General features: G+C 43.3%; 1 protein-coding gene across 1 annotated transcript in view; it reads right to left on the reverse strand.

The window, feature by feature from the left end:
* Positions 1–1,254: 1,254 nt before the first annotated feature.
* Positions 1,255–25,676, reverse strand: part of CABLES1 (Cdk5 and Abl enzyme substrate 1) — a 74,751-nt gene continuing 50,329 nt past the window's right edge. The window contains exons 8-13 of the mRNA XM_042029239.1: positions 19,153–19,252; positions 17,510–17,666; positions 16,616–16,719; positions 7,101–7,207; positions 5,976–6,183; positions 1,255–4,400 (exon numbers count right to left, since the gene is read on the reverse strand). Coding sequence (XP_041885173.1) covers positions 4,260–4,400; positions 5,976–6,183; positions 7,101–7,207; positions 16,616–16,719; positions 17,510–17,666; positions 19,153–19,252 — 817 coding nt within the window. The 3' untranslated portion in view covers positions 1,255–4,259. The remainder of the gene's footprint in view (positions 4,401–5,975; positions 6,184–7,100; positions 7,208–16,615; positions 16,720–17,509; positions 17,667–19,152; positions 19,253–25,676) is intronic.

Genomic DNA, 25,676 nt, shown 5'->3' on the forward strand with positions numbered 1-25,676 from the left:
TCTGCATACAACATTCTGCAAAAGGATGCATCTGATAGCTTTTCCCTTGTTTTTTCTCCCTCTTTGGTACAGAGTTTACAATGGGAGATGAACAAACTAAGTTCAAATCTGCTTCCCACACTCTCCTCCCTTCCCAAAGATGCAACTTGGGACAGATTTCAGTCTCAGCTAGTGATGTTGGCATTGTTACTCCGATTGCTCAGTCTCTCGCCTCGCTCAACTACTTTTACCTTGTTTGTGTTTTTTTATATGTTTATTGTGGGGCCCAGTGCCAAAATCCTTTAGCATCGTGGGAAGGTGCAATCATCTCTTAGCAAACCACTCCTCACTGCTTCCACAGAACTCTCAGGCTGTGAGTTCTTTATTTTAGGAGGCTGGAGCAATTAGCTTAAATTGTGCCACTTCGTATGTTACAAACTATCCCAAATAAGTCACTGCCATTTAGTAGTAAGTTTAGGAAAATGATTGCCAAGTATTTTTCTGTATATCTGTATGTTCTAGGGTCTGTGTAAATCACGTTAATGTTTTTATTGTCACAAATACGATTTAAAGTTGTGAGTCTCTGCAGTGATGGGTAAAGGGAGGGAGGCAAACCTTTCTCATAGATTAATGTGGAATGAAAATGCAAGTAAATGGGTGTGTTTGATGAGACCACCTAGACAGATGTTGGATTTAGGGGGTGTCACAGGTGTAAAAAAATATAGCTTGAATGCAAACACATGGTGGGCAATTGGGTGTGCAACACATGAATGTCCAAAACACAACTTTCCAAGCTCCAAACAGGAAGCAGCTGCTTGTGAACTACAACTGGCACGTGGGCTGGTTGTCAGTTTTACCATCACCCAGACTAAACCAAAGTAGCATATTCTGAATTCTCCTGTGAACAAGGGGTCATGAGATACAAACAGTGCTGAAGAGCCTGCCTGTGCCTCATCCTTTGGCATATCGACAGCTGGGACTCAGAGAACCTGCTTCTGGCAGTTTCAGGTGCTGCCAAAAAGAAGGGCTTAAAATCCCAAGAATCTCAAAACAATGGTCTGGGAAGGTTATGATCTTGAGCGGAGGGAAGATGTTTGAAGTGAGGGCTCTGCAGGGAGCTGAACGCCAGGAGATGGCCAGGGTCCTCTGGCAATCCCACCACTGGCTTATTAATATGCAGCTCTATGTCCCAGAGGGAGACAAAACCAAACCCCTTTTCACATACAGATGAGAGACAGAACAATTTTACATACTGTCACTGGTGGAAAAGAGTCTGTGTTTTTCAATTTTTTTACAACTTTTATTTATTTTTTTTAGAAAAGGAATAAACTCTGCATGGTAGAGTATACGGTATATAATTTCAAAACAGAACAAGTTATATGGAATGGATTATTTTCCCAAACTATTTAAAGTTGAACCTAAAATCATTTGTAAATCAACACTCATTGCCATGTAAGACAAAGGAAAACAATCAACATGTTTTTTGTTTGGTACAGATTTTCTCTACCTCTTCAGCCTGAATTTTCCCAGGGTTGGGCAGAAAAGGGGGACAGATCCTGCCCATTGTCCTAATCATAATTGTACTGACCAAGCTTTGTGCTCTGAGATCTAGCAACATATGGCTTTATATACGTTCCTAAGTGAACAGTGCAACATCATCACCACCTTAAGTGTTTATTCCACATTCAAACTGTAACTGAACATCACTCTGAACCCCTTTTCTGCCCCCAAAACAACAGCGATAACAACGAAAAGCAGAAAGTCTCCAGCAATCAGATTTCATCCCAGAAATCTGTGTAAACTGTAGGTCAGGGTCGGGTAGCAGCACAGAAGACGAAAGATGTGACAGCATGACTCAACAGCGTCTCTAAAGACTACTGTAAGACTGTCATTCTTTAGTCTGCATCTTGCAATCACAATTTGCTTTTTCCCTGCAATGCTATAAAGCAATATAAGAAAAAAATCAGACTCAAAAGCAAAAGGTAGAAGCCTACACAGAAAGGTAAAGCTTCTGCTCAGCCTTGAGTGGTCACTATTAGAAACAGATCTCTGCAATCAGAAACAAATGTTGAACGTATATACACAATTTGGGTGGAAAGGGATATGACCAAGGGTGGAAGCCCTCCTAGCTGACCCACAAACTGTTTTGGATCGTAGGTCTACACTACACCCACTGCCTTTTGGTCTGAATAAACCAGCAGGCTCTAGGTGTGCTCCAGGCTCTTGGCTCCACTGTTCCTCGGCTGTGAGGGGGCCAGGAGAAGGAGAAGGAGGAGGAGGGAGTAAGAGTTCTGTCAAGGGCCCCCCTCCCCTCACTTTGCAGCTGGCTGAGTGACGCAAGGGTTGCAGTGACATAGTATGTTACACTGAGAAGGTTTAAGTGCACACTTTTCTCTTTACTCCCTCCTCCCCAATCCTGCTGGAATGTATCTATATCAGTAATCAGGTAAGTATTAATAATAACTGTAAGCTAGCATAGTCACCCTCCCCCTTAGAATGGGGGGAGAGCAATAGCATCAAACAAATTCCCATTTGTCCCGACATGTAGCCTTTCCAGATCCTGTATAGCAATCGTATGCAGGCTTTTTTCATACTAGAATTTAAAGGAGTCAAAGCTGGTAAAGAAACTGGATGTTTCCTGGCCTAACTGAAGGAAATAATAAAACTGATTAAAGCAAGAGCGAAAGAAAGTAAGCATTAGTGTGTCTGCATCCTCTGATATGTCCCACTTCTCTACGTTCTGCTCACAAGCCCTTTCCATACTCTGAGCAAGCACTCCCAAACTTAGAGAGGTAAGGCTTCAGCTGAAATCTCACAGTTGAGACTATTACTTATTTTGTAATTACCACAAATGTAATAACTTGACTTTAGCGGATCCATGTGGGGCACGTTGAGGGCAAGGCATGTTAAGTGAACCAGCACAAGAGAAGATGGGACAGGGGTGGAATCTCACATGATAACAGCAGTTGAACAATGTCCATCAGCACGGCATTAGCTTAGTGTGGATATAGCATCAGGAGCTTGGATAAAGCCTTTAAGCTTTCTGGGTGTCCAGTCAGAACCAGGGAAGCTGCAAGATATTTTACTGTAAAACTCCAGTACTGCAATGTCTAAAGGAACTGAATCTCAATGGGCACAGATTTTAGGTTTTGCACAGTCAATCCTAATTAAAACCCTAAAACTATAATGGCTGATGCCCCTGCTGTTGGAGCCTGAAGACACCCGTTATACTGCTGAGCCCTACTCTTTTTTTTCTTAATAAAACACTGTTTTAAGATAGAGCACAATAAATGTGCTTATTACGCACTCTAACATAGAGCACAGAAATACAACACTACAGAGTGCAAGTCTAACCATCTCCACAGTGGGAAAAGTGCGAAGGTTAAAAATATGCATGTGGCTTAACACAAGATATTTTTAAAAAACATGACATGGAAATCTTATACTAATGCTTTCATCTCTACCACAAACATGACTGAAAACTTAAGGTCAGTTGCTGATCCTTCTCTCGCAGTAGTAGTAGTGTAATCCTTTCAAAGGTACAATGTTGGAAAGATCAGAGAATAAAAAAACCCAAGTGTCCAAAAATGATCCCATTTACCACTTTTCCAGTAGTTATGTTTTTCAAGAAGTAAACGTGTAAGGTCACCTTGATCTTCACCATCAGTAACTGATACACTTGGAAACAGCTAAGCCAACCACCTGGACTAAGATCAGTTCAGTGTCGCACACGCACACACACACGGATACACACACAAATACCCCACAGGAAAAAGTGCACTTTCAATTGCTGATACAAAAATAGATTGGCACATTCGTTTTGACACAGTGAAGATATCTTCTTTAAAAGCTTTTCCACTTTAAGAAGTCCTCTTGGAATTTGCAGCAGGTCTGTAGAAAAAGCGCTACGAGAATGCACTCAGTGGGCTTCCAGGGTTTGTGTGACGGAGAGAGGGGTGGTCATGGAGGCTGCCCTTCTATTTTCTGCCTACTTTTATAGCTGTAGTCCCTACAGGTAGGGTCAGTTGCCACCCAGTTTCAGCACATGAACTATTTACCAACAGCTTAGTATTCACCTGCTTTGAGAAAGTAATGATACATAAATCCATCAAAGCCGAGAGTCGATGCAGTGTTTCCTGTATGTAGCCAGAAAAACTGGTTTTGGGGGGAGAGAGAGCGCAAAGTGTTAGGAGTCTGATTTTGCATTTCCAGTAGTTACTGTGGCTCGGGAGAGCCAAGCGGGAACAGTCAGGAGCCCCTTCCCCGCAGGGCAGCCAGCGCTAGGAGTTCTGCACCAAGCGTCTGTAGTGCGGCATCACTTCGTGCTCGGGAAGGTGGAGAGCAAACTCCAAGGCCACCAGCACCGGGAACTCGAAGGCGATCAGCTCTCGCCTGTTCAGCCGGAACTTCTCTTCCAGTTTCTGCAACCACAGCCGAGGGGCAAAAAACAAATTAAAAAAAAAAGGAATGAGGGTTTGCCTTTCTAGTGCTTTCCACAAATGACATTATTCAAAACACGCGTGCTGCTGTCATTGAACTTCTGTCCTGATCAACTTGCACAGCCTTAGGTTTAGAAAATCAGAGCTGTGTGAACTGGATGTACCGGATCCTTACTGTGAAGATGAACTCATAAAGCTCAGCCAGCCATGCTATTTCTGACACGTTCGTCATTTCACTCATTCCACTGCCGGCAGATACATCCCACCGATCACAGTGATTACCACTGCAACAACAGGAAATTCCTGGCTTCATGCAAACATCAAAATCACTTGTGTAATGGAAGACATGAATCTTGTAATTGTCCATAAATTTCCTGCACCACTTGAAATCACTAGTTTTCCTCTCAGCATTAGACTGTGCTACAACGCCCTACCGGGGAAATGATTTTTGCCACAATTTGATCTTAATACCTCAGAGGCAGAAGGTGTCATCTGCAGTAACCACAAGAACAGTGAGTAATAGAAACTGCTATCCTCACAGGGGATGAGATGGGTTTTATAGTCGGTTTTGTGCTGTAATGTACTAAACCTCCCACATGCTCTGCTGTTTTCACTGGATTTGGATGCTACAAGTAGGCAACCAGTTGCTCAGGGATATTTCCCCCCTCATCCTCTTCTTAGGATCTCCCTGGCTTGTTACTTCTCTGCCCACTGGGTACTGCAAAGTTCAATGTGTCTTATGGATGGACCGATGTTTCAAGATAGCAAGAGAGGCCAGATCTTCCAATTCCCACTTGGCCAATTTTTTTTGTAGTTATTCAGAGGGCTTTCTAACAAACTGACTGCCAACCCAGCTCTGTGACTGTGGGAGGAGGGCATGAGGCCCATCCTGCCCCCCATCCATGATCCCATGTTTATTCCACGGAGTGAGCTGGTTGTAGCCACATACCCAGATACTGACCTAACCTTCTGCAGCATTAAATGATTGGTACCTCGGTGCTTGCAGGGGATTATCTCCTAACACTCCCCCATGTTACCTCTTCCATATGGAGCGGCTGGAGGACCAAACCCCTTACTCCACAAAAAACATCCAGAGTGAGGTGTTCTAATGGGAACACCTCCTTAGGTTTTCTTGCCTAAACACTGAACTTGATAAAAGAAATCCAAATGTCTATTGGACTCCATTTGAAATTAGTATCTATATTTAATTCTCAAAGGAGAATCCTTACTGGAACTCTTGACAACATAATTAAAAGAAAATTAGTTTCCTGAGGGTTCACCTTTTGCCTTGTATTGACAGAATGATAGTCAGATACATCTCAAACCTCTCAGTATCTGACACCAGGGCCTTCTATCCCATCAAAAAAGCTTCCCACACCTCTGGAGTAGCACTGATCACTACTACTTCCACCACAAAAATGTGTAACAAAAGAAGATATTTAGCTGGTTGTACATCTGGAAGCCTGAAGGAGAGCATGTCCATTGACAAACAGGCTTGCACAGACCACACACTGGCACTTTATGTAGATGGAACACCGGAAACCTATGGATACGTACATCTATAAGATGCTTCACTTCATGTTTTCTGAGGTCACTGCCAATTTTGGCTGCTAAAAGAACACAAGCTCCAGCACAAAGCTTTCTATTCTGCTTGTTCAGCTTCCCCTTGAGAGCGAGCTTCTCAAAGTAGACAAAGGCCATGGCCACTGTGGGCGCTTCAAAACCACATTCTTCTTGAGCGAGCTTGCGCATTTCTCTCTTCAAGCTGAGTAAAGAGACCAGACAAGTATGCTGTGAGATGACTTTTAAAGCATTTCTCATTTCACCCCAAGACCCATGCTTTCAGGGATTCCTGCTTAGTCAAATGGAAGGGAAAACATAATTTACTGGGCAGATATCTTTGTGCTGTTTTGGAGGCACATTTCAGAGCACATATTTACATCACCCTTCCCCCTCACTGCCCCCAACAGACAGTTGTGTCAAGCTATAAAAGCAACCAAAAAGGCTCTGACATTTTTAGCAACAATATTTCATCAGAGGTCCTGTGCTGCATACCGTTTGTTTAGAAACAACGTTTTGATTTCTGGTGCTCTGTATGCAGCTTTTGCTGCTGGTTATGGTTGGTCAAATCCAAACTGACAGTTCTGTCCATGTACTGCAGCACTCTCTGGTTACAGAGCAGTGTGGCTCAGTGTCCTTCTGGCCACTAGGGTCAAATGAAATTATCATTACTTCAGTGGAGCAATATGTCTAGCCTGCTACACTGGAAACAGAGATGGAATATTACAACTTTGCTGTGAAGCCAACTCTTTTTTTGCTTCTGGCCAAGGCACAAAAGTCAGCACTTCTCTTTCCTCAGTCTCTTTTTAAGCTAATTGCCAAGAGCTTAGAGACTCTGTTGTGTTGTTTTTCTGGGTATTTTAATATAGTGCATGCCCAGCTCTCATCCTCATGCCGTTAGACGCTTTGTTTGACACCTGACCAGTGTGTGTTTGCACATTCCTCTATCCTGTTTGCTCATCCCAGTAATCAAAGCAATCATCTGACTTACTCTGCACCTCTGCTGGTCACTGCTCCTGGAAGATCAATCAGTGCTGTGCTTCCCCTCATGTACAGCAGGAATTGCACTGACATGTGAGACAGCTGCATCACATCGCAGCCTTATTGAGCTTTGCAACGTACCTTCTTATTTTACTCAGGGTTAGCTTGATGTGAGGGAACTTCTCCTTAAAGGTCTCATTCATGTCCTTCTTGAGATCAGATGGCTTCACGTAGTCTATGACCGTGGTCTGTAACACATGTCAGGAGAGAATTACTCTCTTAGTTTGTAACGCAGAAGATCACTCGATTCCCAGAAGTAGGGAATGCCAAACAAGTGCCAGTCAGTCCCAATGCTTTCAGCAGACAGGAAAATTAAGTCTGAAATAAGGCATCTATTTATTTGTGACTGACAAAGCAAGTGACCTGTTCAGCACAAGCTTTGAACAATACATACCTCATTAGCATCCTCCAAGTATCGTTAAGAGTGAGTTTAAGCTATATGTGGCTGGATGAAACCTACCTGAGAAGTCTTGTAAAACAAAAAAAAAAAATCATCACAATAACTGGTATGATGACCAGATTTTTGGGCATACCTCCATGTGGTTCTGAGACACATTTGTGAGTTTCTCTCAAAGTGATTCTTCAAAGAAACCACTGGTACAAACTCTTGACTGCTGCAGCACACATTTATGATAAGGTAAGTAATTAGCTTATATGGCAGGTCACCCAGTAGAGTGGAAGGCAGTTATGCTGTGCTAAGTTAGGCAGTAAGCGGACAGAAGAGTCAGGACAACATTCAAAGTGCACGGTCTTTTTCCTTTGAGCTTCCCGTTCCTTTTTGTTACAACCTAAGGAATCTCCCCAGGTTGCAGAGGGTTCTCCTGGCCAACACAGCACCTGCATCTGTGGGTGCCCCGCACTTCTCTTGTTCCCTCAGTCTTTGTTCAGGTAGCACTTTGCCCAAATCCTCTGTCACCACTCACCTGGCCAAAATCTACCAGCTCAACAACAAACCAACCTTTATCTTGGAAATGTGTCAATTCTCTTCTATGCTTTGGCAGAAGTGGACAGAAGTGGAGAAGAGCCCAGGCTTGGGCACCTGGGGGACAGCCTAGTCCCCAGGCATCCAGCTCCCTGCCAGCGTCAAGCATGTAAGAGAGCAGCAGTGCATTCTCCTGGCTTGTAAAATAATACTTCCCTTCTAATTTCTGGTTTTGATTAATTTGTATTATGGCAAAGGGCTGTTAACACCAAATAACAGGAGGTGGAAAGAGGCATGCAGAACCCTTGCTGCATGTTAAGCGTTTATAGAAGGTGGAGCTCTGCTGTAACATATCCTCATGGGAATCAAAATCAGCCAAAAAGACTGACTGCATATGCTTTCAGGCTTTTTTTCAATCAAAATAATATATGGAAGGGCTTGGGAATACAAAGTGCAATGGCTCTAGAGAGAAAGCAGACAATTCCCTTTATCCAGTCATGTTGTTCTCTGTTTCCAAAGTAAGCATGAAGGAGAGTAAAACACACCTAACTTTTCCTGCACTTTATTTAGGAGATACGGTACTGAATTACTAGGAATTATAGGAATTTAAAACAGAGCAGAGCATGTGTTTCCCCTGAATAGTGCCCAGCAGTATTTGAGGCAAACACACTGTAATAGAGAGGAAAACCAAGGTTTTGCCATGGGGTGTTGTTATGGTCATGCACATGTTTTAAAACATGGGCCATTCTGCAGCATCAACACCCTTCAGCCACACCTGCTGCCGTGCATGTGCATGGATGAATCTGACTGCAGGTTCAGGCACACAGTGCAGTGCCCCTGAGGTTAAAAATTCATAAGCTGCCTTGATGCTGAAGCAGGCAAAGTGCTGCCACACCTGAAGAAAAGGAAGAGAGGAAGAGACAGGGAGGAGAAGCCTTGCCCTACCCGGGATAGGTGGGAAAGCCTTCAATGGAATGTGTGGGCCTGCCTGGTTTTAACCCTGATGAGTTTGGAAGGATGTATGCATGCACTGTGCAGCCCTTCACTGCAGCCAGCCTCTCACACACTTTGTCTCACCTGGCACGGCTCAGCCCTCTAAAGAAGAATTAAGATCTTAACAACTACTCCTTTCCTTTCTTTCCCTGGAATGTTGCAGCCTGCCTGTCTACTCCTTGGTAGTGTTGCCAAACGATCATCAGCAAGCTGGGTGCTGCTGATGTACAGATATGCTGGGATTTTTATGTGTTAAGAGGTTTCCTCTCAGTACTGCTACAAGAGGACACTAAAACAAGCCACCTCTAATTTAGACCACTGCTGTCTGCTACTCGGGGTACAGAAACATGGGTCCATGCTGCTCTTGCTTACAGAGTCAAGAGACACAAAGCACATACATCCTACTAAATGTAAAGATGATTTTAGTTACTACCAGTATTTTTTGGCTGTCTTGGGTAATCCTAGATATAGTGAGCTCAGTGTTACTGTACAAAGCTACCTGAAACCTTATTTCATATTTAACTACAAACCTAACTGCCCACTGTTTGTTCTTCATTACCACAGAGCTCTTAGTTTTATCTTAATTAACTTGCCTTGAGCTCTCTCCAGGTTATCTTCTTCCCCTGCTTGTGTGCACAACAGAAACCACTTCCCAAGAGAAGGGAAACAGCAGCGGTGGGAGGCCCTGTCCATCCTCCAGCCTGAGCTGAAGGGCTGCACAGAAGTTGTGCCAGACAGCGAGTTTCAGCTGTTTTCACCTCTAACAAGTGAGTATCAGGGTGACCCCAGCTCTGGGGGCCACTGTGCAGAGGGGGAGCGAGTCCTGGGCTCTGCCAGACAGCAGCAGCAGCCCCCTGGGATGCACCTTTCCCCACAGCTGCTCTGCAGGCACCGACTTGTTTTACCTGGGACTCCTCCAGCCTGTGGGAGCTTTGCCAGAATTCAGCTAAATTATTTTTGGAAGGAGAAAAGCTCTTTTTAAAAATTTCATTTAAAGCAAAGCACTCAGAGGCTTGAGACTAAGCAGGCAGCTTAAAACTGAGAACAGTAAAGAGGTATGGTTATTTTTAAACACAGAGATTTGTCAATTTTGTCCTGTTGATAAGAATCTCCCCCTCTCCAACTCTGAATACTGTTGCTTCCTGCGAGACAACAGTCTCTACGATATAAATCACAATAATGAAATCCAGATGAAAGCTGGTGTGTGCTGGTTTTGATTCATGTAACAGGATAACGGCAGCATGTTTGAACACACTGGCTCTAAGGCAGCTGTCTCATCTTGTCAGTGCCATGCTGGAGAGCTCAGCTAACTGCCCTTATTCTCAAGAAAAGGATTTGTGAAAGTTTTTTTTTGTTCCTTGATTTTTTTTTTCCTTCGTAGCTGCTGTAGAAGCCAGACTTTGAGCAATGGGATGCTGCTTGTCCAGCTGGTACCTACAGAAATGCATCCTGTGCATGCAGGACCCTGCCCATCCGAGAGGCAGGCAGAAAAAAACCCTAAAGAATATCTGTTGAGAGGTAATTTAAAATCAATGCTGAATTAGCATCTGTTGAGTGATCAATCAGTTACCCTTTCAGATGGTTTCTGACCAGGCACCTGAGTACCCCTCCTGCTGGGGCACAGCACTCATGACACTACAAAGAAATCTTGGTCCCCAACCCTGATCCTGCCCAGGGCACCTCATGCACCCTGCAGACAGCTTGGCACTGAGCAGCAACCCTCACTACTGCCCCTGCCCACGAGTAAAGGAGCAGAGGATAGCTCTGGGGTGGTTCAGCAACCCACAAGAACCAGCTGGGATCTGGCAGGGGAAAGCTTGGACACAATGCCATCCTTCTTGGCCTGCTCCCTGCTCAGCGTTTACACTGCTCTTCTGTTTCAGGCCACCTCATTGCACTTGAATTGCCTGCATGTCCCAAATGAAGCTGCCATGTGAAGAAAAATACACGTCTGTTTGTCCAGGATAATTCTGGTATTGCCTGTGTCAGGGCTCTGATCAATACTGATGCTCCAAATTTTATGAAGGGTTTGCAAATATTTCCCTAAAAGGAGAACAGCTTTTCTCTATCTCCAAACATGCTTTCTTTTACATAATATTATTCCCTACCAGCCAGGCACTCTGTACTCCCAGAGCTGTCAGACACATGAAAAAGGCACTGGGAACTACTAAACTGTCTCTCATACTCTAATCTCCAATGTTTTTAACTTCTGTCATCCAGAACCGTCTGTCTTGTTTCTCACAGCTTATTTGCACGGAACACATTTCAGTTCAGCATTCAGCAATACTCCTTCGTGGGCTCTGTTACGTTCTCTGTATACAAATCTGTGTATGTATATTTTAGTTTGGCCATGGAAGGCACAAGACAAATGAAAGCCTTGATATATGGTAGCTGACAGATGCCTGGACAGCGTGATAAACGCTTCAGCCCAAGTCTCTACTTTGCACACTTTTTGCGTGGCTGGCAGTTTTGAACTTGGAGCTCAGCTCGTGTGTTACTCACAAGCATTTTCAAGCAGCTGCTTTCTCATAGGAAAGCTGTATATATAGTTTCATAAATATGGGAGGAGAGAGGATTCCTGAAATGGTTGGAAAGACTGACAGGAATGAAATATTGTTGAAAATAAATCCTACTTTGGCATGCCACCAGTAAAAGATGATCCAGCCTTGGATGCCTCTATCTCTTAGCTTAAGAAGGATAAAATCAGAATAAAATAGGTGAATAAAATGAAAGATATATGATAGGCTCTCTTCAGCTGTTGTTACTGTGTACCCCTGACAAATCTACTCCACAGAGAGCAGATGGAAGACTGATACCTGAAACAGACTTTCAGTAGGTCACTGATAAGTTCTCAGCCACACAAGAAGTGAAAAGAAGTCAGTGACTCTGCATTCTCTGACTAATGCATCCCATAAGTGACCAGCTATGTACCTATCAACTGCCAGTAACCTAATTCATATACTTATGGCTTATGATGGATATATATGGGAATTCCTGATAGTGAAGAGACTTTAAACTGTGATGGAAAACGGGAGTGATTCCGAATTATAGTTAAAATTCTAAAAAAGGAAAAGATAGACTAAAATAAGATGTTTCTGTTTTTACGAAGTTATTAACATTCAAGGACCTTAAACTGAAAGATTTTGAATTTCACAAGGCAAATAGTCTCAAAACTGCCTCTTTGAAATTAAATACATGGAAGGACACCAGTTTATTTTATAATGTTAACACTCTGGAATTATTCTCAATTAATACAGTGTGTCATTGTTACAAAATAATTGTTTGTTGGAGTCTCAGCCAAACATAGCATCAAATGTATAGAGCACAGGGTTTAAATACTATTATCTACCATTGCAATCCTCTGCTCCCTGAGACTTTTGGGTACAATGTCAGCAGCTGATAAAAAAGCAGTCTGGAGATACTTAATATACAACTACGGAAGTGGCTCGAAGAACAGGGTGACAGCACTGAAGGACACTGGCTGTAGCAGAGTCTTCCTGACCTTGGTGCTCCTCATGAAAGACAGAATGGGGGAATGAGAGACCAAATGCATTATATCATCATGCAGGGCTTTTGTTAGACCAAAGGGCCAGGGCAGCAAGCAGTTCTAATTTGAAAATCACACTGGAGGACTAATATTAAATAATGCAGCCTGGCTGTGCTCGCTGCTACAGCGGTACCTGGCAAGTGCAGGCTGGCAGACAGGCACTGTAACAGCTCTGCAGACTTTTGTGACATGCTTTTCTTATTAGTGCTGTGGAGATGTCAATTTATTTTTATATTATTAAACCAACACAGTGACATCGTAGTTCAGTACCCAAACCTAATTCCACGTGTACCCCTTGAGAACAGATGGATGGATATTACAGGGATGCAACTACAGGAGGGTCACTCAAAGTCAACGTGCTGCTGATCTGGGCTTTTCTTCTTTTGCTGTAAGTTTTGGCAGCACACAGTGACCAGCTAACATGCTCCTGTGTTTCTGTGTTACCAACAAAAGCAGGACTGGAGGATCACCTCAAGCCTGTTGTGAATGAGTTTTCTAGTTCAGCACAGAAGGCGTTCCTGCTGGAAAGAATGCAGAGAGACCAGGGGGCATTGATGAGTCCGCACGTATGCTAGTCAACATGGGATTCGAGGAAAGAAATTAATGCTCAGTCGGGTAGATAAAGTTCCTGTTCTAGAGAGATTTAAGAATCTGCACGAATTCCTGTTTCAGCAGTATCAGCCAGGAAGACATCTGTTAAGCATGACATGATGTTTCCCTTCCCCCCCACCCCCCAGCAAGATTTTTTTCTACCTCTTACTGTTTATATTGCAGCAGAGATTGCAGACTCTCCTACAAAGACAACACAAAATGAAATAATTTCTCCAGGGCTGACCAGAGTTTAAATATAACTAATACAATTAATTGAAGCTGTAGAGTTTGTGTTGGGAAAGTATTGAAGAATACTGTCAAAATTGTCCTATGACAGGCAATTTGTGGGTATTACTTTTAGAAACGGGACAGGAAAGTGTATGCTCTTTTAAGCCTGGGACTTCCCTACAGAAAAAAAAAAAAAAAGACCAAACCAAAAGCACTTCTTCTCCACAGCTATCTTCAAGGAGGAAGTTCAGCTCCTCCTTGAAAACAGCTGAGGACTTGTAGCTAACACTCCTCACCAAGAGTCAGGGCTAATTCAGCTCAGTAAAATTAAAAGACTATAAAGTCAATGACAGTGATGATAAACTTGGGCTCCACAAAAATTGAGCACATAGAGTGCCAGTTGCATGTATTTCTGAGTAAACTCCAAGCCAGACCACACATTTTGTCTGTCTTATGCCTCAGGATAAAGCCTGCAGTGTTTACTGATGCAGCATTCACACAGACCTCAACAGAGCTTTCCCAGCAGAGAAATCCTGACCTGCAAAGCACAAGCCAGACTCATGGGAGTAATATCAGTGCATGCAGCTCTATCCCGCAGGCAGTGCCGCAGCCCAGCATCCACTCCTCTTCCACACCTTCCCCCCATTAATTGCTCTGATATCCATAAGGAGGGGTGAGGGGAGTATCTACAAGCTTGCAGCTGTCAAGCATTAATGCTAAATCCTGGCCAAGTAACGAAACTTTAATTACAAGCTGCGGCTCTCCACGCACAACAAAATGCTGGGCGCTGACATCAGAGCCGCTCTCAGCTGCTCTGGCGCTTGCGAGAGGCAGCAATTACAGCCACGTTCCGCCCAGGACCAGCGGCTGCTCCCGGCCTCTGCGGTCATTTGGCAGAGGTCTGGCACTGCTGCAGTGGCTGTGCAGAGTCAGGAAAAGACCACAGTTCTCTCGCTGGCCCCCAGACTGCAATGTGCTTTAATTGTAGTGTGCACTGATTTTTATACTGGGGGGGGTGGGGGGGGGGGGGGGAAGATGACTTGAAATCATCAGCCGATTATGCTCCTGCTCACACTGATGTGAACTGCAGAGAGAGGGAGAGGGAATGCAGTAGAGTCAGGAAAGTCTAAAACAAATGTGAGTAAATTCTCCTGCATAGCCAGTATGGCCTTAGATTCACCAGCTGTATGCACAAGCCCTTGCCCAAACTGCAAAACCCTATTTAACCCACAAGCTCCCAGGACACTCCAGCACTACCTTTTTTCCCTTCTTCCAGCTGAAGGAAGCACCAGCACCTTGTCACATCTTTCAGCTGAGCACTGAAGAACAACCACCCGCCCCTCAGTTTCTTGCAAAGCCATGCAGCTCCTGCATGGCATCACAGCTATGCTGCTTTGGCTGCGGGCAGGCAAAACCCCAGCTGAGAGAGACCTTGGCACCTCCCTGTGATTCCCCTCAACAAAAGAAACAGAGCACTTAATGTCCTTCAATGCTTTCTTAGATTAGTACCTGCCTACAGAAAGGGAGACGGGCGTCCCACAGACCCTCAGACAGTGCTGAAAAGGTGATATCTGGAAGGCAAATTCAGGAAAAGACCCCTCAACTGTGAAATAAGACATTATTCCAGACACAGCAGTAATTAATCCCCAGAGAAAATTAAAAAGCAGGGAGATCCCTGTCGATGCAAATATATTCTAGATAAACACTGACACTGATTTTAACAATTGTCCTTGAAGTCCATTTTTCACCTTTAGGGCATCTAGTCATACCCCTGGCAGCTCCTTTTTTTCACAATAGAAGTACAAATACAAGACTTTGAAATGCTGTGGTTAACCAGCATGTGGAGAAGAATGGCACTGAACACCCACTCCTGGGTGGAGAACTCCCTTGCGGGATGCCATCCTGGCTGCCCCTGTTTGACTCATTTAACCATGTCCACGACAACATCAAGTTACAAAGGGATCAAAGATTTCAGGTGATCCATGGGGACCTGTACTGCCTGGCAGACACTCGAAGCCTGAGGAAGGTCAGAAGCAGAGCCATGACTGCTAAAGCTATGTTCCCTGTGGATGTTGGCTAATAATGTCTTTCTCCTTGAGGGAAGATAGTTCCCTGTCCAGTAACCATATCAAAACCTGACAAATATCTTCCCACACAGATGTAGCTGCTATAAAAGGTTGCCACTTTGTGGGTTGGCAGCCAAAAAATAACTTGCCAACCCTTAAAGGAAAACTGGCAGCAAGTAAGCAGAGGACATTCTGGACTTCCCATTTGAAAATCTAGCATAAACACAGCCTCAGAACTCAGTTAAGCCTCTGTGTGCAACAGACAGAACATTCCTGCTAGCATGGAGATAATCTTCAACCTACATGAAACACAGAGCTTATTTTGAAGAAGGAGCACCCAAGAGCCAAACTACCCCCGGGGTGGGGGCAGATAAGAACATACCAAGGCTGTATCTTTACATACATTAGCAGTTTCTTAAATCATGTCTTCTGTTCCAAATTAAACAAGAACATGGACAACACTTTAGACCTCAGTGTTTCAAATCCTATCATATCTTTACAGAGAAAAGAGTAGTAGAGGTCACCACTTTGGGGGAAAAAAAAAGTAGAATCTTTTCTCTACTGCCTACTATTACTCTGGATGTATAATCCAGACAGATACATGCTCACATGTGTATGACTACCCTGCATCTTGCAACAGTCCTGCCAAAACAGTTTTTGGAGGAACCAAAAAAAAAGGCAACAAAAGTCTGTCACCAAGGAAACATTTAGTCAGAGGACAGACCATGGAACAGTTATGTGTCTGTATCATTATGGGTTTGGATATAGTGAGAAATATACAGACTCTGCTCACAATTGCTGCAATCAAAGGAAGAACTATCCCATGGTGAAATAAATACCTGGGAAACAAAGCTGTTCAGAGAAGTGAATGATTAGCATCAAAACACAGCATAGCTTCATGACTTCAGAAAAACCCCAGTGGGCATCCTCCTGTTTTGTAATAGATGCCAGTTTGAGGAAGTATATATTTTCCTCTAAATGCCAATGAATGGGTGCATTGTTTGAGCAAGCCTTTCATCTAAAGCATTTATGAAATACAGTGGTAATAAAAGCGTTTGCTTTTGTAATACCTCGATGAGTTTGTTTTAACATGTCTCGAGAAGTAACTGTCATTTAGAACAAAGCATTCTGAACAGCTCTTATTAGTAGATTAAAAATAATAATAGTCTTCTTAAAATGCGGCCAAATGAAACCTCAACCTTCAGAATTTTGTTACCAGAATTTCTCTGTCCTACACAGAATCACTTACCATATATGAAGGAAATATTAAAACCCGCTTATGTTTGCCACATGGCCACTGGGGATCATCTAAAAGATTTGGGTCGTATTCAACAAAGTCTCCCAGGTCACTACCTATAAAACAACAGTTTAGATATAGAAGAAATGAATTAATTACATCAAGAAATCTCCGGACTTAACAGAAGTGGCAAGCGAGTTCACAGATAATGCACAATATTATCTCCATTCAAGACTTTTTAAAGACATGAAAAATTGCTCTAAATTTTGACAACTCTAAGCATTTCTATACTAAGGTGATCTGCCAAGATATAGAGGACCTACAGCTTATGAATTACCTGGTAAATGTGAATTTAGGGCTTAGAGAACTGCAGAATTATATAAAGCTCCACAATGACTTTTATTCCCAGCAACAAGTTTTCATCTGTTCAAGCAAATGTTTTGATTCATCTCATTTATCATGCCAAAATATCTGAAGCATATAGTGCTTTGGCTTATGTTTCATGTCCGGTTTTGTAAACACAGCCCTTTCCAGCCTAACAAAGGTCACAAGTGGAATTTACACCTTCAGCTTATGACTACTGTGTTGCCACTGTAAATTTTCCATAGCAAAGGAAGGTAAGGATAAGCCTGAAGCAGGAGGAACAAACAATGCTGATGACAGGAGGAGGCACGTCGGGTGCCATCGGGGCTGTCAATACAACCAACGTGCTTGTGTATTTAACTTTCCATCCCCCACAAGCAAGCTTTCTAAGCAAATAGGGAATGAACTGTGTTCCACCCACAACACAAGACTATATTTTACTTAGTTTAAGCTAATGGGGGGCTGAAACACATCAGTCCTTTGCAATAACTGCCTACCATCAGGGTACCCAAGGATATTAAAACAAGCCACTTGAGAAGTTACCTGCATCAATGCTTCCCTGGGTGCTGTTAGCTCTTCCCAAAGAAAGGCTACGATGGCTTGCATTGCGGAATTGGGAGAAAGATGAGGTGGAATCTATCGTGTTTCTCCGAGTTCCCAGAGCATTGGTGGGAAATAGGAACTGTGTGTAAGAAACTGTCTAAAAAAAAAAAAAAAATGGACAGAGTTACTTTCAGCCCAGCTTGGATGCAGTGGGATGCCTTTGGTGCATTCCAACTGGAATCAAGAGAAGCCAAATTAATGGAGGATTTTCTGGATTTAGTAGTTAGGCACAGATAATAAAAACCAGTCACCTACATTTGCTTCAGTGCAGTCAGTTTATCCATGCAAAAACTGCTTTTGCAAAGGCATTAATTCTTCAGCAAAACAAACACACATACACACAACTTCTAATACACTGGATTTACCAAATCCTACTCAAGGGTCAGATTTAAAAATATGTCAGTTTGGTCAGGCTTTTTCCAGTGGGCCTTCTCTGTACCACATTTCAGCAGCTTCTTCACTGAACTAGCATCATCTGTATAGGTCCCTCAGCTCACAGAGGCAAATCACTTAAACATTGCTAAACTGAAGCACTTTCTCTGCTATTTTTCTTCCTTAGGGCTTCGTCTGGCAGAGTCTTATTGATGTAATAAGTGAGCTCCAGTTCACAGCAATGGTTGTGGGGGATCATTTACTACCCCCCAACATGGACTAAGTGTGAATGAGTAACTTGTGACAAAATTATTTTTAGAGTGCAGTGATTCTCTGCTTGTACTCCTGGCCAAGAAAAAGCTATGCCTTGCTTCTTGTTGGCTTATTTTCCAGAAATAACATTGCATTGAAGGAAAAAACCGAGCCTGAGACTCTAGACTGGTTTACGAGGAGGTCAGAACAGGTATCAAATAAAAAATGTGAGCTTTCATTATTTATAGGCAGACAGATTGTCCTCAGGAATTTACAGCCTGTAGTCTGGCCTGACACCTGGTTAGGTGAGCACAACCTGTAGCAGCATTGACCCAGGGCCTTTAAATCCATATATGACAGCAAACTGAACTGTCGAAAGTAAATCAGCTTTCAGGAAGAAACATAGATCATAGAATTTTCTTCTATGATCAAAACTGTCTCTCCTCTACATATTTCCTTAAAATGTATCATTTCCCTAAAGATTCATATTTGCTTATTCTATTCAAGAGAATGAACTCTTGGATTTTGAAAGACTCATCAGATTCGTGCTACTGTCTTCCTGCTCTTTGGAAAAATATATTATTAAGCAAAATGTTATTACATACAATTGAAAGCAAACAGGATTACAGCTACAACTCTCACCAGAAATTATTTTCAAGCTCCTAACAATATACCCTGCAGTGATACCTCCTACTAGAGCCAGGGGAAGGCTGTGTAATTCAGTAACGCTTTACAGACTTGGATATTGCCAGAGGCAAATTTCTTCAAGGATACAGAGTTGTCTGCATTGACAGCTTGGGCAGTCCTCATGAATTTCTGCTAAGCTTATTTACAGTTGCACATACTGTGCTTTAACTACTGGGTTACACTGCGCATTATATTTGCACTTGTTATTAGTTAAGCCATTTTTTCCCCTTACAAAATAAAATGTAAGGGAGTAGGAACTGAAGCATCCCCACCTTCCCATCTGCTCCGAGCTCCACACCTTCAAGACCAATTATGTCTTTCAGACACACTCCAGTAGAATGGCACTGGCGTCCACCATCCAGCTTCATATCCCTGAGAAGCAAAGAAGAGCAGAAAAAGCTCTTAATACATGTGCCCTGTTCACCTCCCACCACCAGTGCTGAAATAAGGTGCAGCATTAATCCAGACATGCCAATGCAAAGCACAGATCAGACAACTCTTCCTATGGGAAGCACTCGTGTTGTGCTTCCCAAAGTGTGTGTTCCAAACACTTAACAGAGAAAACCCCCACTTTGCTCATGGTTGCAGCTCATACCCCACCTACGATGCATAGCAAGGTTCCTCTTCATTGGGTACCTGTGACAGAACCTGGCACTGGGAAGGAACTAGAAGTCATATCCACTTCAGGTGAGATACACCAATCCAGCCTGAACACTTGACTGCCATGTATCTGGCCAGCAGATGTTCCCAGGCCACATACCCATGAAACAGAGGTAATTTCTCATAGAAGATTCCAGGAAGGATTCCTGCTCCTCCAAGAACACAGGAGAGTGGCAAAAGCCCAGTGACTCTGCTGCTGGAGACTGACAGGAGAAACCCAGTTCTCCCTGACCCTGGCATGGAAACTTGGGGATCTACTTTAAAAGGACTGACCCACCTGGCATCTTCCATTTGGAGATAAATGAGATGCCTGAGACAAGCAGACTGTATCCCATGCTTTAGCCTCATGATAAAATGTGAGCAAAGGTAAAAAAGACTAGGAACAAATTTGTGCTTCACTAGTGACAGCTGTACAGAACTCCATAATATTTATCTTGCAGTATTTTCCTGGCTGATTGCTGCCGAGGTCCAAGTTTGTGCTCAAAACTCTGCGTGGGAGAGATGCTGACATGGAGGCCGGGAGAGCCCCGCAGGCTCTTCACCCAGTCGCAGGGCTGGGCTATCTCCTGCTCTGACATACAACACACCCTCTTTCCTTGTCTTTCCTCTCCAACCTATCACACATTTTATTTCTCTGAAGCACTGCTATCCTGAGTCCCCAGTATGTCATGTACCTCACTGCTGGAAAAATCCAACACATCTATCTGCTGGAAAACATACTTCAGTGACAAAGGAAAAGATTGTATCAAGTTTCTAATCCCAACAAAGTCCTCTTAGTTTCTTGATTGGAGTTCACTTAGCACAGTGTCATATTATCATTCTTGTTTCCTGATATCATGTTACTGAGGGGCTGGACAAATAATTATGTAAAAATAACCCTCTGTCAGAAGCATGGTATTAGCCTCTCTGCTCCTGCGCAGAAAGTGCTTAAGGGAGCTATTTCTCCAAGAGATAAATGCCAAATTGTAACTATTTCAGCAGGTCTTATCTATGAAACAAACACACAATTTGAGGAAGCCTCTGAACCCCAAAATGAAAACAAATATCTGAACCACCTGACACCAGAATAGTGTAGTTTCATTCCACTCAAGACCTTACAGACACAGAGCAATAAATAATGCTGTTACAACTCTAAAAACATGTAATGGAGAAATTTTTCCATGTAATTAACAGACATGGACGGATAACTCTGCCATTCATCAAATGGAAATCCATCACGCTTTGAAGAGTCAGCACAGCAGCTTTAAAAAATAAAGGCCAGCTCTGGGGACTGGAAAGAAATCAGAGCTTTTGAAGCAGGGAGCATGGTCAGCTGGCAAGTGCAAGCACACACAGGAATGATTCCTGGACATTAGCTGAAGATCGATGGACACTAATGCCTCCATTTCCTCATCTTTTTGATGTTTCCAAAGAGGACTCTCCTTTCAGGACCTTACTGCAACACTGCAGTAATTCTCCCTGTTTTGCAAAGGCCACTTGGGGTGTTCCCCTTCTCTACATATGCTCTGTATTTCTCGATAGTATATGACTGCTTGTGTTGTAAAATGGAGTAATAAAATATTCTGTTTGGAGAGAAAACTGTCCATAAACCAGAGAATTAAACTCTCTCTCTTGAGGAAAATCAGTGCTAAACAATGTGCAGTTTCTTATGAGTGTATAAACGGAAAGGCTCACCCTGGCTTATACACATCCTCCTCTCTCTCATAAAAGATCTTGGTTAACACCTCATAAGGAATTCCTAAGCAACTTTACTGTATCCTTTTTGAGTTCCCTATCAGTATGACCTACAGCAAGCTAATAAAACTTTTGCATGACAAGCCTTTATTTATTTTCCCTCACTCCTATTAAAGACAAAGAGTTCAAGAATCCCTCAGCAAAGCTCTTGCTGGGACAGCAAGCCCAAAGGCTGCCAGCCCGCTGCTGGGGGGAGTCTCAGCACAGCTGCTTCCTCCCCACAGCCCCAACATCCCAAGAACAACTAGGAAAGATCTGGGGGATGCTTTCCCTTAGCCCACTCCAAAAGGGTGAGTTGTGCCTGGGGAAGGGTCAGGATGGTTGTTTGGGTAAAGCCACTGCACCAGTGTAGCCATCCACTGCCACCAGATTCTTTAGGACACATGTCCTTGGCACGGCACCACAGCCAAGGGGCTCTGCAAGGCAGAAGCATATGGAGGACAGGCACTTCACATAAAAAACCAAATCAAGCTTTCACTGTGTTTAAGTTATTTAAATTACCAGTGGGACTCAGGAACTGCACAAACCAATATCCAGTAGTAAGCAGTGCTTAGAAAATGCAGAGTAGGAAAGACAGTCCTTGCCAAAGAGGCATTTAAATAAAGAAAACTTCCTACCTCCTCTTCCTCAGTTTTGATTTTCCTGCTTTATTTCCAAAATTGCTGTTTAAGAAACTTCAAGGAATTCAAGCAGACACCCAAAACCAAAAATGAACCATGGGAACTTAATTTTACTACCTTCACCTTATTTGAGCAGGGAAAGCTTGAGAAAATGAGAAGATCAGGGATAACATTTCCTTAGGAGGCAAAAAACTAGATTCCAGTTTCTGACAAAGTTTGGGGAGCTACCCTGGTTTACATCAATGTCAAGCTCTAGTATTCTATTCATGGATACCATTTCTGGAAGGCTGAGCAGCGTTAGAAACTACCCTCAAAACAAAATGTATTGTCTTAGTTACCCATGACTGCAGAATGTTGAGGAATACATCTGGTCCAAGTAGCCAGGCTCACAAGCTGCAGACTGAGATGCAGACTGAGATGCAGAGCTCCAGGTAGGAGCCTGAGAAGGGAGGCTGTGAACTGCCAGCCTTTGGGATAACAGAGGGCGGGGAGGTGGGTAACACCAGCCAGGTGAATGGACACTGGGAAACACAGCGAGATAACAAAGGAGATAAAGGCCATGAGCCAGTGAGGTGGATGGACACAGAGAGCAGGGGGGCAGGAGCCAAAGACTCAGGAGGATGAGGAGACTTCTGGGAGACTGTGAGGGTGTAAAAGCCCAGGGGCTCCTTGGCTGGGGATCCTCCTCAGAGGCACCAGCTTGAGCTGTTTCTGTGTTACTGCACCGTGAGTAAGCGGCTGTATGGAATGAGACATCTGAGTCTTTGCCATGGGAAACCTGGGGTTGAACTGGTGAAGAAATCTGGTCTGAATGGGGTGTGTGAGGAGTCAAGTGGGAACCCATGGGGACACTGGAGCCTCCTGCTGTGAAGGGGTTTCAGTCCCAGCAGTGAAAATCTCTGGCCTTGGGAGTGAGACCAGCAGCCTCCTGAGCAGCCAGACTGGATAGTTTCCTTAGCAAGAAAAAAATGACAGTTTCTCCATCTAACAGAGTTCACAGATTTTCTTGGAACCATACCAGGTGACATGGGATCCCAGATTTGTTGTCAGATGGTGAAAAGTTTTACTGAGCAGATAGATAAGGATCCAAACAAGCAATCTCATCCTGTCTTTTACTAGCCAGGCCAGGATTAAGAGAGTATAAATTGGATGCTGTTACCTTTGGAAGTATAACACTTCTTTAATGAACCAAATGTTATGCTTTGACGTGATCTACAAAGTCTCATGCAACACTCCTGCTGGGCACTTGCTCTTTAAATGACAGCAACAGTTGAGCACTCTAACCTGTGAATAATTTAGGAGTCCATGAAATATTAAACAGACTTCTAGATACATGAAAAAGCCTTCTGCTTATTGCAAAAAGGAATCTGATAATTATTGTTTAGAGATGTCAGCCTTCTGTGCCTATATTTTATGCTTAGCTATTCCTGACTGTTAAGATTTATTCTAAAAGCAAAAGAGGTTCATGAGACATCAAGAAAAGATGCCGTTCTCACCCATCAGTGTAAATAATTCCTACTTATCATCTCTGTTTATGAAGACAAGGACAATGACAGCTCTGGAAAAGCCGCACTGCCAGTCAGTCCAGCAGCAGATCTCCCGCTGCCTGAGGCTGCCTGCTATAATTGATCAAGAGCTTTCAGATCCTAATGCCATTAGTGTTGCTAGAACAACTCCAGCTGCAATTTACAGGGAGGAGCAAAAAAACTCCTGGAAAGATGGCTCTAATGGGCCAGCCTCCTTTTTCTCTCTCCAAAGATACTTAGCTGTCAGCATGCCAGCTCTTTTCCTGATGTTTTGCCCAACAGAGAGTTAAAGTTCAAAATTTAAACTTATTAGCTTTTGGAGATTTATTGGTTAATTTCAACCTAAGGGAACAGGGCAACTCACAAGAATGAGCAATGGTGGCTCTATAAAATTCATACATGAAATGATTAGTTTTGAAATGTCCTGTTGTGAGAAAAAAAGGCTCAGATTTGTGCCTTTCTGTAAAGCTAGTATGTGCTTGGTTTCATTTTTTGTTCAATTTGCGAGAAGTAGGGAAAATGGGCGATGGTAAAGAAAAGCAGAGATATTTCAGTTTCCCTGTCACAGGCTAAAAAGAGATAGTTGTTCTTCCCCAGGCCTACAGAATGATAAATGCTCAGGAAAAGCACTCAAGATTGATGACTTAATCAAAACTGCCTCGCATACAAAATCTGTTGGGGAAGAACAGCAAGGATGTAACAGAGTATCCTGCTTTGCTGTCTGCTTATTGCTACTATCCATATGGCAATTTAGATGCTCTAATTTCTCCTGTAAATATTGCCCCATTTTCTACACTCACTAACCTGCCAAATAACTGACTGCAGCACGACAACCTCACATGAGTCCTTCTTCTCGCCTCATTTTGCATATGACTTTCTTACCCAGTTTAAACACTAAATATGAACAAAGACTGCAGAGTTCAGGTAAAGAAGGCTGTTCGGAATGCCAGGGCTATGGACTAACAGATCATTTTGGTTAGGTATTATCTGGGGTGATGGTATTGAAAACCTCTTGCTCCTGGCATCATTGAACACATTATTGTTCCGGTCAGCATTTAGTTAAATTCCAAGTTAAATTCAGCAGTGATTTATCTTTAGAAACTGGATGAAGCTGGTTTAGTAGCATTTCTGAGAAGGACACACATTCTTTTTATCTAATGACTTGCTGCTTTACTTCAGAAGAACGGTCTGTTTCTTGGGCTTCAATCCATTTGATTACTCATACTGCATTATTTCCTTTAGCTGGAGGCAAGTTTCGTCAGATGAATACCTGTATTTTTGTCAAGACAGGAATATTCAGCAGCTATGCCTGCTGCAGGTAACTTTCTAACCACTTAATGAATTCAGTGCCACGAAGAATAAAAGATGAGATGAACTGGCCATTTTTAAAAGGATGTGCACTATCTGATGCTCTGAGTTTTCTGTCCTGTAGCTCATCACCTCCAGCCCTGCTGTCAGGCAGTCACTTGCAAGCCCAGGTCTGAATGTTCCATGTAAGACTAACCAGGCTGCAGTGCTGCATTTGTGTCACACCGCCAGCTCTCCTCCTCCCCCAGATTCTCCAGATTAATCTTCTGGACAGGACTTCACAGGAACTTGAAAGCTCTTAAAAGAGTTCTTACAACATCACAAAATATATCATCAGAATAGGTACGATTTCAATCTGTGAATGCTTTTGCCATTGATAAAAACAAGCCTAAAAAGTCCCTTTTCCAAAACACGTTTTGAAATCATGGAGCATAACGGTGTGTGCCAAAGACAAAAAACAACCCACACAACAGAACTATAAACCCAACTAACCACAATAGCTTTTATTCTTGGGGAGAAAAACAACACGGTACCTTCTTCCTCCTTTATTATACCTCTAACAGTGACAGACATACACCACCATTGTCCTTTTTTGAAATGGCTTAGGCTATACTAATGAGGACTGGATTGTTCTCACTTGGCTGCAAGCATATGCAGAGCATTTTTGCAGGCCACCGTGTCCTGCTGGCCACATGGAGCAACTTTGATGTCTGTGGGCACTGCCAGAGTTGTTTCCTTGGAAGCTGATGGAGAAGTGGTGCCTAGAAAAGCTTCAAGAGCTGGCAAGCAATGGAGAACAGATTCCCTCCTCCCCTGCCCAGGATATCTGCTTTTTCCAGGGTAAGCAGAGTTGAACCTGGTTCTTCTCCATCCTGGCTGGGGCTACACGGTGGGTCCACAGAGTGCCCTTGCACACACCATGCTGGGGAATGGGGCGGGCAGAAATCT

The sequence above is a fragment of the Corvus kubaryi genome, unplaced genomic scaffold (assembly GCF_017639235.1).
Source record: "Corvus kubaryi isolate FWS band 111438036 unplaced genomic scaffold, C.kubaryi_AGA036_p1.0 132, whole genome shotgun sequence".
NCBI classification, from domain to species: domain Eukaryota; kingdom Metazoa; phylum Chordata; class Aves; order Passeriformes; family Corvidae; genus Corvus; species Corvus kubaryi.